The sequence below is a fragment of the Danio rerio genome, chromosome 25 (assembly GCF_052040795.2).
Source record: "Danio rerio strain M-AB ecotype USA chromosome 25, GRCz13ab, whole genome shotgun sequence".
Lineage (NCBI taxonomy): Eukaryota > Metazoa > Chordata > Actinopteri > Cypriniformes > Danionidae > Danio > Danio rerio.
In genome coordinates, this window is record NC_141045.1 from 13,850,521 (window position 1) to 13,871,905 (window position 21,385).

General features: G+C 37.7%; 1 protein-coding gene across 1 annotated transcript in view; it reads left to right on the plus strand.

Annotated features, from left to right (window-relative positions):
- The window catches only part of jph3b (junctophilin 3b), a 52,670-nt gene that overhangs the window by 29,342 nt on the left and 1,943 nt on the right, over positions 1–21,385 (plus strand). Inside the window, exons 3-4 of the mRNA NM_001122702.2 lie at positions 14,507–14,631; positions 17,458–18,437. Of these exons, the coding sequence (NP_001116174.2) occupies positions 14,507–14,631; positions 17,458–18,437 (1,105 nt within the window). The remainder of the gene's footprint in view (positions 1–14,506; positions 14,632–17,457; positions 18,438–21,385) is intronic.

Here is a 21,385-nt window from a genome sequence, read left to right on the forward strand (position 1 = left end):
AAAATATTTTCCAAATGATGCTTAACAGAGTAAAGAAATATTCACAGTATGTCTGATAATATTTTTTACTTCTGAAGAAAGTTTTATTTGTTTAATCTAGGCTGGAATAAAAGCAGTTCTTAATTTTTAAAAAAAACACTTTAAGGTCAATATTATTAGCTCCTTTAAGCTTTTTTTTTATATAGTCTACAGAAGAAATCATCGTTATATAATAACTTGCCTAATTACCCTAACCTGCCTAGTTAACCTAATTAACTTAGTTAAGCCTTTAAATGTCCCTTTAAGCTGTCTAAAAGTGTCTTGAAAAATATCTAGTAAAATATTAATCACAGTCATTATGGCAAAGATAAAATAGATCAGTTATTAGAAATAAGTTGTTAAAACTATTATGTTTAGAAATGTGTTGAAAAAACCTGCACTCCATTAAACAGAAATTGGGGAAAAAAATAAACAGGGGGGCTAATAATTCTGATTTCAACTATATATATATATATATATATATATATATATATATATATATATATATATATATATATATATATATATATATATATATATATATATATATATATATATATGAACATTATCAAAAGTTCATCATGTTGTCCAACAACTGCAATACTTGTCAAACTGTAGTGAGTTTATTGCTCTGCTGTCACTTTGTGTGGGCAATGCAATACAGAAGGGTGAAGAGGGTGTGTGAGAGCTGTTATTACAGGAATATCACATAGCTATCAGCCAATCAGATTCAAGAACTATATATATATAAACAGTACAGTTTTCTTTTAGAATATATGCTTAATCTGTAATGATTACTGGCAAAGCTGAATTTTCATTACTTCAGTCTTCAGTGTCACATGATCCATATTAGACATTATTCTAATAAGCTGATTTAATGTTTAAGAAACGTGTATTCTAACTATACTTTGTAACAACAGTGGTATTATTTTCAATATTATTTAATACTTAATCTGGGGTTACCACAGTGGAATGAACCGCCAACTTGTCCAGCATAGGTTTTAGGCAGCGTCCATACACGTCCATACGCACTCATTCACACACATACACCACGGATGATTTAGCTTACACAATTCACTTATACCACATGTTTTTGGACTTGTGGGGGAAACCAGAGCACCCGGAGGAAACCCACTCGAACACGGGGAGAACATGCAAGCTCCACAAAGAAATGCCAACTTACCCAGCCGGGGCTCGAATCAGCGACCTTCTAGCTGTGAGGCGATTGTGCTACCCACTTCGCCACCGTCCCACCCTAAATATATATTATATAACATAGTAGCTGCATCCCAAATCGCATACTTATGCACTATTCTACGCCATTTTGTAGTATAAATAGTGTAAGTAGTGTGTTCTCACTAAAAACTCTAAAAATAATAAGTGCACTTTAAATACCCCGGATGATGCACTTATTCAGCCGCTAAAATGAAGTGTGGAATGATGGACACTTCACGCACTCAACAATCGCAGGTTTGCTTATGTAGCGGAAGGGGCGGAGCTATCAGGCGCACATGTTGAATAACTTTACTTTGGATGTTAAAAGCAAAATTCTCTTACGAGACTGATTACAGCGCCTCCCGATGGTGAATGCGTTTATACTCACGGCAGGTATTATTTAATAATTCAGTCGTTTATTTCTCTGATTTGGCAACAGTCAAACGTCATCAGGGAAATGGTTTGAATTTCCGCTTAGTAAAATATCATTAGTGTGCCATTTGGGACGACACTACATACATATACTATCCTGTTGAGTATGTAAGTGCATAAGTACATAGTGCATGAGTGTATAGTGTGCCATTTGGGACGCAGCTGTTGTTATTTAATTTAGTTTTAATAATAGCCATCATCACCAAATAAATACTTTATATCATATAAAAATATTTTACTTACTAAATAAAGTATTTATTATGTAATAAAATAACAATGTAAATTAATTTACACTTTGTTTGTATTATTGCATGAGTCTTTTTTTTTTAGCCAGTCCTCATTCATCTATACAAAAAGGAAGTCAATCCAAAGGAATTTTTAAAAAATGAAATGCCAGAAGTCAGATTTATAGCTGAACTATGCCTTTAACAGTGTAAGAGTTAGACAGACCTGCTGTCAAACAATGTTTAGTCTGTATCTCCATCAGAAAGTGTGTAGAAACATTGCTAGTGTTCAGCAGTATATAAATAGAACGGCATCCAGCACAGCTCAACCCAGTCTAAACAGCACCTATGGATCAGGATCCTCTGTGTGTGTTTGTGTGTGATGATACACACCATTTACGTCCCCTTCTATTAGTTAATGGCAATTTCTCACTCTCCGACTCTACTCTCCACACCTCCAGAAGCATCCCACAATCCTCCTCTCCTTCTCCTCTGTTATCTAATTGTTTGTCCTTTTTATACCCCACGCCATCTTATTCTCTCCCTCACTTGCCGTTGCCAGGACAACCGGCAAGACACGGGGTGAATGCAATCCTAAGATCTCTTCATCCGACCTGCCAGCCGTAGCTCTCTCTCTCTCAAACACACGTACACACACATGCGCATAACACATGCACACAAACAATCTCACATACAAACACACACTCTCATGGACAAATACACACGAATGCACATGCACTCATGCATAAACACACACACACTTGAACAGCTGTGGTTGTGAGGACGATCATTGACACTAACCATCACAACTGAGTGCCTAAACCTAAACTTAATCAATTTACCTATTAGTAACTCCATCCCTCAAACATAGACGAGCCAATGGCAGCTGAGTATTAGTGGCACAGAACTCAGTATAGGAGTAGAACACAAAAAAAAATTAGGAGAGAAACACTCAAAGCTATGATGGTTACGTTACAAAAATGGTAAAACAATGCTCCTGGAATACTTATAGTCAAGGAAATATATCAACCAAGGCTCATTGGAAATGCGTACTTCAGTCTACATTTTTGCAAAACGTGAAATACGTTGCAACTGGTACATTTTGTTGCAAGATTCAGTTGACAAATCCACTTGAGGGCGCTGTGTAAATTTTTGTAAATCTGAAATCAGTTTCTTAATGCAGTGGCAGGGCTTAATTTGTGCCGGAATACGCCGGCACCTCATTTTAACGATCCCCTACTCACTGTCAGTTTAGTGGCTAGTTCGTACGAATTTGAACGAGTTCAGTCGTACAAAAATGTACGATTTTAAAAAGGAGGTGTGGGACCCAACCCCACCCCTAACCACAACCATCAATGGGTGATCTAACCACAACTGTCAATGGGTGATGAGCAAATCATACTACATTGTACAAATTAGATTGTATGAATTCATACGAATTAGCCACTAAATCAAAAAGGTATAAATTGCAGTGAGATTGCGTTGGCTGTTCACTTTCACTTTGTTCCGCGACTCCCAAACGCTCTTCACTTTTGTCTGCGACAACCAACCCCCACCCTGGCTCTTAACTTACATCCGCAACACCCCTCCGCCATCCAATGGCCCGCTGTTGGTTTGACTTGCCCTTAACATGCATCATAGTGTGTTTTCATGTAAACTGAGATTTAAAAAAAATTAAATCATGGAAAACTCTCATCCACTTCATAAAAATACCCGTGTATGTGTGGACATGGCTGTACAAGCGGGCATAGCCAATAGAATCTTTTTGGATTGAGAGTTCCGGATTTCACTTCCATTGATTTTTAACATTAAAAACAGCCAGTTATGCTGTTTACTGTTGCAAATTGATATTTTTTAATATATTATTATACTTTTTTATGTATAGTCATGAACAAGCTTGTTTTGTAGAGCAAGTAGTTTGACCATTTTCTGCCATTTGTTATTCCTAGTCGTTTCTCCCATTGGCAACTAAATTTCAAGTTCAAAAAACAAATCCTAAAAATAAGCGCACTTCAGCATCACAGAATAAGATCAATATTTTGTTATATGTTTCAGAAACACACCCTTCTTATACACAAGAAAAGGGCGGAGCTTCAGATCACCCAGACCAGCAAACCACTGACCTAACCCCTCTATAAACCCAACCAATTGTTTTTTTTTAAAGCAAACACAAAAGAAAAGTGAACTGCCACCACATAGTTTTACCTTGATTTTACATTCCTTTTATCTCTGTTGTGGAACTGTGCTTTACCAGACTTAAATTCGAGCAAGTACGACACTGTGTATAGTGAGCTACGTAGCAAACCGACCAAACCAGAAAAGTAGTAAATACAGAAAAAGATAAAGATGAAGATGAAGAATGTATTTAACTGCAAATCATAGAAAGTTTTTTGGTATAGTGCAAATAACTGCACGAAAATATTCATTTAATCATCAAAAAAATCTTCCGGTAAATATCATTAGTGGCAAAAAAAAAAAAAGTCGTTGGCATCATACTGTCACCTCGTATCATTAGTTTTAACTGCAGTCAAACATATGTTAAAGTGCGCATTTGCAGTTTTAGAAAAATGTAGGCTGAGGGACAAATTTCCAATGAGCTTGTGTTTATTTAAACTTATTTTAAGCCATTTCTTAAACCCAAACCAGAGCATTTAATCAGGGTGTCGGCGGATCCTTAAAAACTCTTACATTCCATAGTAAAAAAGAAGCCCCTAATTAATTTTTAGAGTTCTTTCAAATGCAATTAAATTGACCCCGTATAGAAGTTTTGGTTTCATTTTGAAATCTACTTCTAAATCTCTTCATCTATCATGCAGGACAACATAAGCGGAAACAAAGTCCTGTTGTAGTCTTTTGCAGAAGTCAATATAAAACACGCTCTTTGAGAATTTATGCAATAAACGTTTGCAGAGATTTCAACTATGCAAAGAGTGTTTAAGTTATAATAGCTTATAACTGCTGCGTCAAAAAGTACATTATTAAATGAAAAACTAGAGAAGCATCGATCGAACAGCCAAGGACAGGCACCTGCCGATTTTTCACATGGCCAGCTAGACTAAAAAATTGGTCCTAAATTTCATTCTGTGTGGTATTAAAGTTTTAAATACAACTCCTAGAAGCCTGTAGACACCCTGTTAATGTCCGTAAGATCAACAAGGATATATACATTTGTTCTATATCAGATGAAAAAGAATTTACAAAGGATTTTTTAAACATATTTTTGTTTCTTTTTCTTTTCATTAAACAATTGTATTTGTATTGCTAAAAGGTGATATATTAACTGAACTTCTCGATTGTGATATGTTTTGCATACTAATAAAACATATTTGCAAAAGTAGATGAAGGTGCTAGAAATGCAAAGGCCTGATTGTCTAAAATTAACTTGATCTCTGCATCGAAACTTCCTGTGAGAAGTCTTGTGCTTTTTGACGTTGTGCAGAGAATTCGTAGAAAAAGAGGACGTATGTATGGGTGCGGCCAATGGAGGACTGGAGAATGATTGACAAGTGACAGATTTTACTAAACTCCACTGCTAATAGACAGCTGCCTAGATAAGTTGAAGTCAAGAAATGAAAACTGATGCGCATCCCCGAATGTAACTCTGGCATTGAGAACAGAATTCTGTAAATCGAATTATTAATTTGTATACCTTAAATTCTTAATATGGTCAACATTGAAAAAAAAATTTTTTTATCAAACACACATGCAATTGATTAATTATTCCTACACAGATACATACATTTATAATCCTAATTAATCTTCTCATCTGCCGTATTTATTTAAAAATCTTTTAGACATATTTGAGTCACACTTACATGCCCCTTGATAAGTATTATTGTTCCTTCTGTATCTAAAATGTATCAAAATGTATTGGGACAATTATTTCACACTGCTTTCATTAAAAAAATAAAAAACTTGGTAACTTGTTTGTTTGTCCAAGTTACATTAACTAAAAAAACATAGGGCTTTCCTATAGCTCATATCTAATCATGACTCTGAAAAAAACTAAACCTTAACCAGCAAACAGCCTTTTAAAGAGGATCCAGAAAGTGAAGAGCGGCCAAAAATGTCCTCACTTGACAGTCTTGGTCCTCATTCTGATGGTCCAAATCTCAAAGCCGTACTTACAAGTACACACAAACACGTTCGAACCACACCACAAGCTGTAACCCTGTTTAAACCTTCGCATGTCACACACACGGTTTCTTACACACACAGATGCACTAGGCTTGGTTGGCTGGATGAAGAGAGCCTCGAGCAGAAAGGAAGAGGTGCAATCGATGAGCATCGACATGCAATACTGCACCAAGACAGACACTGCACAAACAAGGAGAGAGAGGGAGATTCTGAGATTTTAATCAAACATTTATTTCACATTTTATATTTAAACTATTGTAGAACTATACTAATACAAAACTATTCGAATACAACACTCTCAAAATGTTTACCATTTAACAGTGGGCTCAATCATTGAAACACACAAGAATAAAATTGAAGTTTGTCAGAGCAAATTGCATCATTATAACTCCAGTTTGAGTCTTTCGTCATTTTGTTGAGTTTAAAGTCAACAAACACTCTTGCTTTTATACATTATTTTTAATAGATACAAATTTACAATCACATCAATCTAGACTTCAATTTTATTCCCCCTGCTTATGTATACTGCCGTTTCTGCTTCACCTACAATACAATACAAAGAAAGAGAGGAAAAGGTTCAGAAATAAATTGGAAGCATCCTCAAACCTGGGGTTTATGATCTCCATTGTGCTCAATAATATATCAGTGACAAGATGTAAAACTGCAATCTGCTAAAACATAAAAAGTTAATTAAATCTCTGAAAAATAGGTCAATTGTGAGATTAGACTCTTAAATGGTCCCAATTTATTTATTTATTTACATGTTGTTCAGTCTAAAATTTGTATGCACTATTTTGACTTGCACTGTAGATCTGTCTGACAATAGGGACCGTCAGTCAGCTGCAGTGTATATGATTTTTAGTATATTATATTATTATTATTGTTGTTTAAGGTTATTCTTATTAAAACTGCACAACCAATGCTACGAAATTTCATTCTGTGTACAGGTACATGTGAATGACAATAAAGTCAATTGTGAAGTCATTATTAAAGTGTTTTATTTCCAAGATAAACTATTAGTCTAATATATGTTCAGTAACATTTAATAATTTAACCCTCAGGCGTTAGCACTGTCGCCTCACAGCAAAAAGGTCGCTGGTTTGAGTCCCGGCTGTGTCAGTTGGTATTTCTGTGTGGAGTTTGCATGTTCTCCCAGTGTTGGCGTGGGTTTCCTCTGAGTGCTGCAGATTCCCCCACAGTCCAAAGACATAGCACATGGTGAATTGAATAAGCTAAATTGGCTGAAGTGAACGTGTGTATGGATGTTTCTCAATACTGGGTTGCAGCTGGAAGAGCATCAGCTGTGTAAAACATATGCTGAATAAGTTGTCGGTTCATTTCGCTTTGATGACCCCTGATGAATAAATGGACTAAACCGAAGGGAAATAAATAGATGAATTTAACCCTCATCACAACTTACATCTGAACTATTTTGCCTCAAAAAAGATGGTTATAAAACTTTTAAAACGTATACAAATTTTTATAAGTACAATAAAAACTTAGCCAATGCTTTAAAATACTCAAAATACATCTTTTTTTTTAACATAAATTCTTTTTTTAAGTTTTTAAAAATCTGTAACATTTAGTGACCAGCTGTTGCAAATGGTACAGATGTACAGACAGGGCTAGTTCCAAATGCAGCTTTATTTTAGAATGGTCAGGCAGGCAGGAGTTGAAAACAAGCATTTACAGTTTAGTAGAGAATCCAAGAGCATTATTCAAAGTAGGGATGGCTGAAGTGAAACTGACGTTTTGACAGTGTTAAGATCCTGAATCACAAGTGTTTCGAAACACTTCACCGAAGCATAATCCGAAACACCCAGGTCACGTGACTAAAGTGATTCAAAACACAGGTCATGTGACCAAAGTGTTTGGAAACACCTGGGGCCTCATGTATTAACGCTGCATACGCACAAAAACTTTGCGTACACCAGATTTCACGCTCACGTTTGGATTAACTAACGGTGAAATGAACGTGAGAATGTGCGTTGGTCCACGCCAACTTCATGCCTAGTGTACGTGCATTTCTTGTGTGTTTGTTTTTTTTCCATTGGTGACTCCTAGAGGCAATTGTGTTAAATTGCACACTACAAAGTATCTTTGAGCTTTGCAATGGGACGGGATCGTATTTGCATACGTAAATCGGAAACATTTCCGCTCAATAAATGTGCAAATAATATGTGATGCTCAAATGCGCTTAACATAATCCACACACTTATTAATGGTTCGTACTTGTCTTCTTTGTGATAAAAAGTAAACAAAATCTGATATGTAGTGGGGGAAAGAAGAAAGAGTTCATCAGACGCTGAATTTGAACCGAGTTCATAATAGAACGTGTCAAAACATGTTGCCATGCACTTTACGAACTACGCCACTAATGCTGCTGTTTGCCGGTCTCTTTAGTTATGTTGTCTCTGTCAATCAAACGGTGATGGGTGGGAATTACTCAGTTAGCTCATTCCAACAAGGTGTGCTATTTGCAGCCTAAATAGACACTACAAAATTTTACACCTTTACATCAATTCACTCACAGTGCGATATTCAGACCCAACTGCGTTAACCGCATCAGCTAAACTCTCCGACTCCATTTTTTTTTCTCTTGTTATTAATTCCGGAGGTCAAACTTGCAAATAACACCAGTCTACCTCCGATAGGAGCACCTCCAATTCACATTCTATTAAAAGTTTTTCTTGCTTGCTTTTGCCATTACTTTTTCGTTTGGTTTTGCCAAAGTAGAGTCATTACCATATTCATACGGGGGGAGGAGGCAGGGAGGGATTTTGCACACGTGCGCTCAGTTTCTTGTTAATTCGGATCTACAAAGAGAATATGCGTGGGATTTCGCATACGTAGTGTTTCATACATCTGCATTTTTTACTGCGTACGCACAGTCTTCATACATGAGGCCCCTGGTCACGTGACTGAAGTGATTCAAAGCATCGGTCGTTTCAGAAGCATTTAGAGACCTGGCGAATCTGCATTTGACTGACTGGGTCTGAGTGAAATTCTGTCTCATATAGCCTAGTGGACCGTGCCTGTGCACATAGTTACTATGCTACAAATGGCTTTTGGGTTCGAAACCTGACTTGTATAAATACTCCGAAGTTATGATTTTATGTATTTTAATAAAGTTACTGTTTTATGATGAAGTCTAGATAGGACACAGTTGTGACTATGCCATCATTTTGTAACACTGTATAACAATAGTTCAGTTCAGTTTCCAATACTGCGATGGTTGGGTTTAGAATCGGGGTAGATGCTAAGAAAATACAATAAATGGGAAATTTAATAAATAATATAAATAATTATGGTTAACTTCTGGCCGCAACCATACCTGTATCTGATCTGGCAACAACCCTGTTTTATGACCAAAACAAGACATATTTATTCACAAAGTGTTCATTCAGATGTCAGACCAATGTTAAAACAAAACGGGTTACAAGAACAGAGCGTTTCAAAATGAACATCTATAGCTGCATTATCCTGGGTTCTAACCACTTATCTCCGCATGCTAGTCAGGAATTCTCACTGCTTCACTAAATAACTTAAAGCTTAATTTCTACAACGTGGGTTTTAACACCTCAATTTGCTTTACTGTTTTGTTGCTGAAGCTATTCCAGAGCAATACATGAGAAAATGACCACATGGTGTCACTATAGAGTGGGGTTTCGAAACTTCGACACATTTGCTTCGACTGTTTCAGTGTTTCATGAAGCCTCGCTTTGCCCACCACTAATCTAAAGACAGGCAGAAGGTTTAGGGCAGGCGGCAAAGAAAACAAAAAAACAAACAAACATGATAAACAGTCCAAAGGTCAAAAACACGGGAAAACAAGAAACAAGCTAAACACTGTGAATTGAATGCAATAGCTAGACAATACTCAGCAATGTGTGTGTGAAACTAAGGGCTTTAAATAGTCCGGGTAATCAATGATAATGAGTGTCAGCTGTGGTAGGAGTGATTGGTGCAATGACTTCTGGGATTTGTAGTCCGGCAGTAATGTAGGAAGTAATCTCCTGCGGAGGCAAAACTGCAGGCGATCCCAACATCAACTCAATTAAAGAATTGCCAGAATCATCTTAATCTGTTTCTGAAAAAAAATGTAACATGCCTTTCAGCGCCACTTGCCGGAGTTTTTTTTTTTACTGTGAAACGCAGGGGCGTAGCGGACATTTTAAAAGTGGGGGAAAAGCTGAATGAGATCCAAACGTTTACGTTCATATATTTATTAATCACCTGTTTCTAAAAGCTCTGTCTCTAAAAGTGAGTCTGTGCTCCCAAGTTGCTATGCCCATGGTAAAACATACACATTTCTAACATTCTTCAAAACATCTTCTTTTGTGTTCAGCACAGAAAAGTCATATAGTGACAACATGAGAGTGAGTAAATATCCTAAATATCTATTCCATCAAAAGATGTGAATTAAACGTATGCGCAAAACTGGAACATTTGCGAATAAAGTGTTGTTTCCATACAACAAGTCAGAGAACAAAATCAAAGCCTTCTTATAAACTGATGCCAAGTATCAAAAAGAAAAATGAAATTAGCTGCGATAGGAGAATCCACTTTGGGACTTTCATCTCATCTATTAAATTATATTTAGTTATATTCAATTACACAAGCATTTCTTATTCAATATTTCTAAATGCGCATAAAAATAAGTGGATTTAAACGTAGCTACTGACAACGTAAACAAGAAATGCTTTAACTTAATTCAAGTAATCTCTCCTCATCTTACCGAAGTCAATTTATCTTGATAGGAATCATCATTAAGAAATATGGCGAAGATGTCAGCGTAATACTGTGCGTCATCGACATGCAAAATCTGGATCACAGGTAAAACAGATGGCGGTGATGAATGGAGAATCACACTTTAAAAGGCAAGGTTGTGAACGCTAGCTCTCGTTTTATTCTCTCAGACACAAGACCACATTGATTTCCTCAGTGAATTATTTAGCAGCCCAAGCAAGCACTGTTGCTGGTTCTTAGAGGTCCAGATGGGAAATAGTGAACAATACTTGTCTACAGTATTGAGGATAATTGGTTTTTTTTGCTTTGTTTATCCAGAAAATGTTTAGCCTAAAGCTTGAAAAATATATAAAAATATTCACAGCTAAAGTCAGAATTAGTTTTATTGTTTATATGGAAAGAAGATTTTTTCAACACGTTTCTAAACATAATAGTTTTTAGAACTCATTTCTAATAACTGATTTTTTTTATCTTTGCCATGATGACAGTACAGAATATTTGACTAGATATTTTTCAAGATACTAGTATTCAGCTTAAAGTGACATTTAAAGGCTAAGCTGGGATAAATAGGTAAGTTAGGGTAATTAGTCAAGTCATTGTATAATGAATAATTGTTCTGTAGACCAGGGGTTCCCAAACTTTTCAGCTTGCACCCTTCAAATTGACAATTCCAGTGACTTGTGACTCCCACTGTCCTCAAAGGTGGTTATAAACATACAAACAGTGCACACAATGGTGCACACACACCAATAGGAACCATACAAAGGAGCTTATTGACAACACAAAAATTATCTTATATTATTAAGCTATCGTAATAACCCCAGGGGGCGCAATCCAATGGAAAAAGAGTTAAAAGGCTGATGGCTTTTTATTATTTGCATGTTGTTTTTTTAACTGTTACTGATAAATAATATTGTTATCTTCTGTAGGTTATGGCAACACAATCTCACTGCAAGTCGTAACTTTTTGATTTGATTGTAATTGTTTGAATGAGAATTCGTACGATCTCATGCTTACAATTTAGAACAAATTGCTCATCCTCCAATGAAGGAGGGTTTAGGGGCGGGGTTGGTGCCTCGCCTGTTGCCAGCTTGTTTGTGTGTGTCATGACGTCACTCACTGTTTGTTTCCTGGAGTCTGGTAGGTCTTCCTTTGCGCACCTGCGGTGAGTTGCGCTACTACAAATTGGCTATAAATATGGAGTAACGTTGAGCAGAGAGAGAGGGCACTTTCAGACATCAAGGTTTATCTATTTTATTTTAACTTGCTGCCTTTTTTCTGGTATAAGTCCTACTTTATTATGATCGGTTATTTCTTGATTTTGTTAGTCTTAGGTTAATTTTGGATATTTGTTGGAGAACGCGAGTTTTGATTCTTTATTCATTCTTGCTTAGTTATGACACGTGATTTGTTTTATTGTTTTGTTGTAATAAATTTACTAGTTTAGATGAAACTGGATTCATGTTCCTCTTTATGTAGAGTTCCTTTGTGGATTCAAATAAATAAAAAATGGTCCGTAACATGCCTTCTTTTTTTAAATCGCACATTTTCGTACGACTGAATTTGCCACTAAACTGACAAAACGTAAAATGGTTATGTTTCTTCATGAGATCAGGATGGTTATGGATAAAATAGGTTAATTGTATTCGTTTAGTAAAATATATGATATTTTTGGAAATCATCAAGCGACCCCCACTCATTCTCGCGACCCCCGAGGGGGTCCAGACTCCCACTTTGAGAATCACTGTTACAGATAATCAAAAAAGTATATTGCTTAAAAGGGTTAATAATATTTAATTCTTATATTCTAGCCAAAATAAAACAAATAAGACTTTCTCCAGAAGAAAAAAATGTTATAGGAAATACTGTGAGAAATACCTCTGTTAAACACCATTTGTGAAATATTTAAAAAAAGACTAATAAAAAGGGTTAATAATTTGCATCAAGCTTCAATCAGAAGGACATTTCATCAACTCTGTAACAGCATTTAAGGGTTTACACTGAAAAGTGGTTATTTCATTTGCAGTAAAGTTCGCTTTTACAGAGTCTTGGCAAGTTTACGGAGTTAAAACAAGTGAGAATTACAGTGTCAGAAAAGGCATGACTCGGTGGCGTCCCGAGAGCGTTTCTCAGACAGAGGGTGTGCGAGTGCTGTGTAATTGTTTGTCTTCAGCCTGTATTTATCGTCAACCCTTGGATAATCAGAGTGTCAGGATCTTGTAGGCGCTGAAGCATATGCCTCATAAATTTAATGACTGGATTGTTTATTATCTGAACCATATATTTATGCGCTTTGCTTGTGGTCTGTCTCGTAGAGCAAGGTTTTCCCTAATTAAAACTGGACAATGAAAATGCCATCCTTAAAACATAATAATATGAATTATATGTAAGGTTATAATACACTATATGTTTGCTATGGGGCTACTGAAATTAACATGAAAAAAATCTGTTATGTGACCTTTGAAATGTGTGGCAGGACTTCATTGATCAAAGTGTGGGTTTTATATCAGATTGGAGCCAGATCAGAATATGATATTTCCAAAAATAATGTTTTAAAATGCAGAAAATAACAAATACTTTTCAGAAGAGGAACAAGTTATTTGATTAGGATTAAAAAGACTAAATAGCAAAAATAAATCCATTATGGTCTGATAAAATGTCTTCCCAATTAAAAAAAACAATAAATCAGAATAGGACAATGTTTTCATTTGTTTTAAATGAAAATCCGTTTTCTAAACTTTAAACATTTGTTGTTTTTTGTCTAAAAATAATTTAAAACTGAAATTAAATATAAATTACTATAAAATGTTTTCAATCCATGCGTATGTCAAAAATATAGTTTAAGCCTGAAGTGTGTATTTTTTTAGTGTATTTTTTAAATTATGTATATATATATTTTATATTAATTTTAGTTTTATACTTACATCTGGTACATGTCAGAGATCACACATCTGAATACACACAAATATAAGCACAAATTCTGTACATCCACTTTCCTTTTCAGCATATGCTTTCTTTTTTGTGGGCATGTACACTAATGTTATACATAATAAAAAAATAATAGAAGTAAAAAAATAAATAAATAAAAAAGTTAAAATTAAGTAAATAAAATAAAATGGGGGTGGAGGTGTCAAATAAGTAAAAATAAGTAGATAGGTAAAATAAGATATACATACACATCAGCATCCTTACGATTTTAGGTTAACAGAAAAGTTCGGGTCTAGGGGATGATAATTGCTCCATTTTTCCCAGAATGAAATAAATTGTTCCATTTTCTAATTACAAATGCGGTAATTTGCTCTATTTTCTAAATTTCCATTGTCATTTCTATCCATGCAATTAGGGTAGGACTTTCTTGTGACTACCATTTTTTTGGTAATGCTCTTTTTGACAGCCAACAACAAGATAATCATTAGATACTTATCCCTCTTTAACCATTCCTCAGGTATGTTTTTTTTTGTGTTAAAGTAATAGTTCACCCAAATTTTTATTTTGGTTGACTTGCATTTTATAAAATCACCAAAAACTATGATTTCAGCTCGAAATGTTCTTGTTTTTCTGAAGAAAAAAGGCTTTCCACCTCATGAATGGCCTGGAAAGTGATTAAATTAACAGCAAATTTTTGAGTGAACTGTCCCTTTAAAAACTGTATTCTATACTTTTTAGGACACTGGTGCATCACAAATTTTATCAATTCTTTTTAAAAAATCTTTATCTTTCTCTATCCACAGGACAGCTCACGCAAGAGGGAAAGCCGACGCCGCAACAGCAGCAGCGCAGAAAGCCCAGGAAGAGTGCAGGTTGGCCCGGATCACCGCCAAAGAGTTCTCCCCCTCTTTCCAGCACAGAGGAAACAGTGAGTGCAACCAGCCGAGTCTGGAGACTAAAAATACCCAGGCTTCAAACTGTTTGACAGCTTGACTAAGCTTTCCAGTTAGCTGCGAATGCTAAATACTCCAATAAGTAATTTGAAAACGCTCTCCCACCGCGATTTGAAAGTTGCATATGTTTTGATTTTCAGTGCCCTACTGACATAAATGTAAAAGAGGGGGCACTTATTTTGTAAGCTTTAGCCATTAGCAAGAGGAAGATATGTTAAGCCCAAAGTATATTTGGGTTTTTATGCATAAGGGATGGCATGTATGCATACAGTGTGCAGACAATTTACTTTCATCACCAGCATGATACAGGTGTACTAGAAGTGTGTCGCCAAATTGTTTTAATCACTTGTATTAATTTGTCTATGAACTACATATTTTGTCTACATGGTAAAACGGGCCTTCATTTCACAGTCTGGAAAGAAACCAGGGTTATAGAAAACAGCAACAAATAATAATAATGATAATAATAATAATTCCATACATTTATTTAGTGCTTTTCTGTACACTCAAAGCGCTTTACAAATTTCTGGAGGGAATCTCCACATCCACCACCAATGTGCAGCATCCACCTGGATGACACAACGGCAGCCATATTGCGCCAGACCGCACACCACACACAAGCTGATGGTGGAGAGGAGACAGAGTGATGAAGCCAATTAAGATATGAGGCCATGATGGACAGAGGCCAGTGGGTAAATTTAAGCAGGATGCCGGGGTTAAACCCCCACTCTTTTTTCGAAGAACATCCTGATATTTTAAACAACCAAAGAGAGTCAGGATCTCGGTTTAACATCTAATCCGAAAGACAAACGCTCACTGAGCAGCATAGTGTCCCCGTCAATATACTGGGGCGTTAGGACTCACACAGACAACTGGTTGAGTGCCCCCTGCAGGCCTAACTAACACTACTTCTGGCAGCAACCTGGCTTTCCCATGTGGTCTCCCATCCGGATACGATCCAGGTGTAGCCCTGCTTAGCTTTAGTGGGTGACCATGTGAGAGTTGCAGAGAGCTAGCTGCCGACTGAATAGGGCAAAACAATAGATGTCCACATTGACATGCGTATATGTAAAGTGACTTACAACTCTATTCTACACAAGCACAACGTTTGGATAGAAAAAGAATGTATACTAGATGAGGATGAATCTTTCTAATGTGAATAAGTTCAACACGCTATCAAAGAAATGTGCTTTCAAAGGTGTGCATGATGTGCACAAAGAAAATGAAGTATACGCTGCGCTTTAGACAGCTCAGAAGGAGCTCAGAAGCAGCCGAGTGAGGGTGAAAGCCTCTGTGTGTGTGTGTAGGTGCCGGATGAGTTCGGGGCTGTAGGGGTCAATGCCCCTACCGTGCCATGCGGGGGGAATGAGTGATAGAAGAGGCAATAAGAAGATAAGGGGAGGTCAGCGTTGACCTTTATGAAGAGCCCACGCGAAGCTACCCGACATACACAATGAAATTTATGCATGCACACACACACATATTCACACCACCCACATACATAAACACACATACTGTATACACAGTCACACTTTTGGTCGCTGTCACACCCCCACACACCGGCAGAATTCATACACTTTCAGATCACATCCCATCACCAAACACCCTTTACAGGAGAGCGATAAGCCTACATGCTGTGCTGCATCATTGTGTGCGACCTCCTGGAAGGGTTGATATTTCTAAATGATCAAGTTATGTCATCTAATGACTTTAGAAATGTTAGCACAAACTTGGCTGAGATGTGCTGACTTGCAGCAGATTTATAAATGATGTTTACAATTGGGTGTGCAAACCTTTATAGGGTTAAACTGAGAGTTATGTACTTGTGGGTACATGGGGATGTGCGCCTGTAGCGCAAACAGACTTGAAAATCTCCATTCTCATTAGCCAAGCTGATTAGAGCAACCGTGGTGCTGACTCTGGAAAGCTTTGATAAGTTATACTGTATCAAGCTTTCCCTGGATGGTTGCTTCGAGCAAACAAGGGTGGTGCAGAATAAACCAAAAGTGAGAATCAATAATATTTTAGTGTCAAAAAATGTCAACCCCAAAGTGGCACATCAACCAAACCTCAGTTTTGAATACACAATACACAAATGATGACAGTCTTCAAACTTATATGTATTAATGACAACTATGATTATCCTGTTGTGTGGTTGGGGTGGGCAACTCCAGTCAAGGAGGGCCACTTGTTCAGCTACATTCCCAGCGCAAACACCCTAAAAATATAACCTACATCAGGGATCAAACTTGTTTCTGGAGGTCCGGTGTCCTGCAGATTTTAGCTCCAACCCTAATCAGACACACCTGAACAAGCTAATCAAGGTCTTACTAGGTATACTTGAAACACCTAGGCAGGTGTGTTGAGGCAAGCTGGAGCTAAACCCTGCAGGGCACCGGACCTCCAGGAACGATATTGGTGACACCTGACCTACATCTTCAGACCTGTTCAGAAATTAAGGTCAGGTGTGTTTGAGTATAGATGGAGCTAAACTTTAAAAGATAGTGGTCCAGCAGGATCAGAGTTTCCTACCCAATCTTATGGCATCATAAGACTTGAATTTTAACACAGAAATTGTGTGAAAAAAACAAAACTTTTTGTTCTGAAATATGTAAACAAACAAGAATTTGAGGTCTTTGAGTTCCTGTATTATCTTTTATTTACACAACCATTTATATATGCTATATCTTATATTTACATCCCCTACACCCCCTTTTGCAGAATAAAGCTCAGCAATAAGCATGTGCCAAGCCTACATGTTTTAAATGTAAAACTCAGACTTGTGTCTTTGTGTCAAGTAGGAGTGGAGTGCCAGCGACCCAAACAGCAGAACTCGAGTGAGAACGATGTGGAAGTTATATCTAGTGGGACTGCAGACAGCACTGAACTCTATATGAAAGGCTCCACACCTCCGGATCTAACCCCGGATGTGAGTCCCACTCCCAGTCGGCCCTCTACGCCTCCACGTAGCCCGACCACCAAATCTTCCCACCGCACCAAAAATGCCCGCTTCTTGCGACAGACTGCAGTGGATGAGGAGCGTGGGGGAACACAAGAGATCCAGGTGCTGATGGAAGGGAGAGGTGGAGGTGGTGGTGGTGGTTCAGGTGGAGGTGGAGATTACCTGAGGGCTAACAGCTGGAGTGAGGAAAAGCGTCCCTCCCGTGGGGGGAGCAGTAGAGGTGGTAGTCGGGGTAGCAGCCGCTCTACAACCCCTTCAGTACAGGACGAGGTACGGGTCGGAGCGGCACGAGCCAATGGCCACAAGCACTCTTCTAATCATAAGCCTCGAGACCACAGTTCCTCCAATCACAAAACCCCAAGGGAAAGACGGCCAGATGGACCTTCGGCTTCCTGGACGTCTCAGCGGGTACATGGGGACAGTTTGGCTCACTCCCGTCTCCTTGAGCAGGATGAGGAAAAACTGAGCAATTATGAAATGGAGATGAGGCCGTTACAGCCAATGGACTCCCATAACTCCCAGAAGCCCTATGGGCATGGGGAGGAGCGGCATGGTCACTCAGAGACCCGTGCACATACGTTACAGCGACGGGGCAAGAACCGTGATCGGGAGCGGGATGTCCGGGATGCTTCGGGTCACAGGGACACCCGGGAGGGGCCAGCTTTGGACTCAGTGCAAAAATTGGACAGTCTACGAGTGGGGGAAAAGCTAGAGGCTCGGCCCCTCCGCAGGGACCTAACACTCTCACCCCCACAGAAATCCCCACCTATTGCACTAGAGCACGATGACGAGAATCAGTCTCAGCTCAAAGTGAACTCGGTAGGTAAGATGCACCACATAAACGCTCATAGTGAGAATGACTTTTAAGATTAGTTTACCCAAAGTTTGTTTTTTGGGGTGTTGAGACGGTCTAATCCTTTTCCTAGACTGTTTGGCCCAATCCCAATTCTATTTTTGTACCCCAACCCCTTTGTCTTAGCCCTTGAAACAAAGTGTGAAGGAGAAGGGCTTTAAATTTTACCCCTAAGGAATAGGACAGCCTACAACCCCTGCACATAACATCATATGTCATTGCGATCTCTTGCTTCATATGAGATTGACAATCGTGACTCCTGTAGTTATTACAGTTGCGTTATTTTCCTGGTATTTATCTACAGGAAATCATGGAAGGCAACAATATCATGCAATCAATAATGATATAATGTGGCAATAAGATCATAACTGTACTGTGCTTTTATACCGTGGCCATATTCATCCATGTAAACACAGGAAAACAACATTAACGTTACACCAGACACTTTAAAAAGGTCATTCTCAGCCACTAGACTTTTCTGACAGGGTATCCGAGTGTCATCGAGTTACAGGTGAGAAAGTATGCTGTGTGGGACTACTATACAGGAGTTACTATTAGGGATTCGAGATGGCCAAATTTAGAGGGTTTTATTTTATTAAAAGCATGACGGTAAAACCCTAGCGCAGTTATGAATATGTTAAAACAAATGCTTGTTTGTTGTAAAAATTTGTAATGACAAAAAATACTAATGTGTGCATCTCTCTACTTTACTTCCGTGTGCAGCCATTGTGGTCGTGTTTTCTGGAAATTTTTGTACCCCTTGGTTTCAAGTGTGGGTCTAAAAAAAAAATCTCAGTTTAAAGGGGTATCTAGCCCTTCCTTTTAAGGGGGTCACATACCGGATGCGCCACATCGCGCCACGCATCGCCATGCATTTTAGAATTCTAAGTATAGAATTCTATCAGTATACGCACACCGACACATAGCGGTGCCCAGCTATGACTGAGGACACTGTTCATATTTCTGCCATGCCACAGAGCACCACTAGAGTAGTTTACTAGAGTAGTGGCCATACGTCCAACTCTCATGTGCATGCCGTGTCTCAGTGTTTAGAGGTGCATCCAGTGTGTGAAGCCCTTTAGCCCAACGCCCTTAAGCTAAAGAGAATTTGGACAAGTAAGGGGGAAGTGCTTAGTGGTAGAATTGGGATTGGGCCTAAATTCTGAGTGCCAAACATTTCTAGCAATTCTGAGTCTGTGATTAGACAGGAATGTTTATTTAGCAACAGTTTTAAACTCTCCTAGTTCTTCAGAAGCAGGATCAGACATCTTTATTTGGTGATCTTTTTGATCAATTCTTTATACTTGCATAGAAGAGTGATAAAACAATTAAAGATCGCTGTTTAGAAATGTTAGAAACCCATATACTGTTAAAACCAGAAGTTTACATACAATGTAAAAAAAAAAAATCAGATGTTAATGTGACCAAACTTTTTCTCTTTTAGGTAAGTTAGGAATATCAAATTTGTTCCTGTTATGCTTAATAGCAGGATAATGAGAGATATTTTTTGAGAAATTGTTATAGCTTGTCCAGAAAGTCAAGCTTACATACAATAAGATTCTTATGCCTCTGAAAAAGCTCAGATGATGGTGTCAAGGTTTTGGAAGTTTATGATTGGCTAATTGACAACATTTAAGTTAATTGGAGGCACAACTGTATAATGGTATTTAGGGAAAACCTCAACATGGGGAAAATCAACAAGCCAGAATCAACAAAAAAGCCAGTTTACAATTTGCTAAATTACACTGGGAAAAGACGAATTGGAGATATTTTCTGTGGTCTGATGGAACTAAGATTGAACTGTTTGGCCATAATGACCAGTGTTACATCTGAGGGACAAAGGGGAAAGCTTACAAGCCTAGGAACACCATCCCAACTATGAATTATGGGGGGCAGCAGCATCATGTTGTGGGGCTGTTTTGCTGCAGGTGGGACTGGTCCACTTCACAGCATAGATGAAGAACATTGTGACATAGAAGAACATAGAAGAAAGAACATTGTGTAGAAATACTGAAGCAACATCTAAAGACATCAGCCAGGAAATTAAAACTTGGCCACAAATGGGTCTTCCAAACAAACCATGACCCTAAGCATACTGCCAAATTAGTTAAAATGTGCTTTAAGGACAGCAGAGTGAATGTTTTGGAGTGGCCATCACAAAGCCCTAATCTCAATCCTATAGAAAATTTGTGGGCAGAGTTTAAAAAGCTTGTGCGAGCAAGACAGCCTACAAATCTGACTCAGTTACACCAATTCTGTCAGGAGGAATGAGCCAAAATTCCTAAAAACTATTGTGAGGAGCTTGTGGAAGGATACCCAAAACATTTGACCAAAGTTACACAGTTTAAAGGCAAAGCTAAAAAAAATGGTAATGTATGTAAACTTGTGACTGTCTAGAAATTAATAAGAATTCTCTAAAAAATAAAAATTACCTCATTATTCTTGCATTTAGCAAGTGTAAATGATTTAGGTAATCCTAACAGACCTAAAATAGTAACGTTTAGTATGATTTACCATCAGACATTTTTTCAAAAATGGTTATGTTCCTTTTTTTAAAGTGTATGTAAACTTCTGGTGGTAACTGTAGGTTTCGTAACAAAAGAGTTGAAGACAGAATCTTAATTTCTGTGTGAACTTGTGCTTGAATTATGCTTTTATTCGTCTTTATCATACTGTACAGCTTTAAATGACAGTAAATGATCTGTTTGGTGAATCATATCAAGACTGAATTATGAAACCCAGTTACATAATTTTAAAATAGATCAAATACATATCTAATCAACTGTGTCCACACCAGCTGAGTTAGTATGCATCGATGCCTGAGATCACATAGGTAGGAAAAATAACCTCCACAAACACATTGTAAATGTGTGGACTTTCACAGCACACAAGAACCAACAACAGACCAGATACA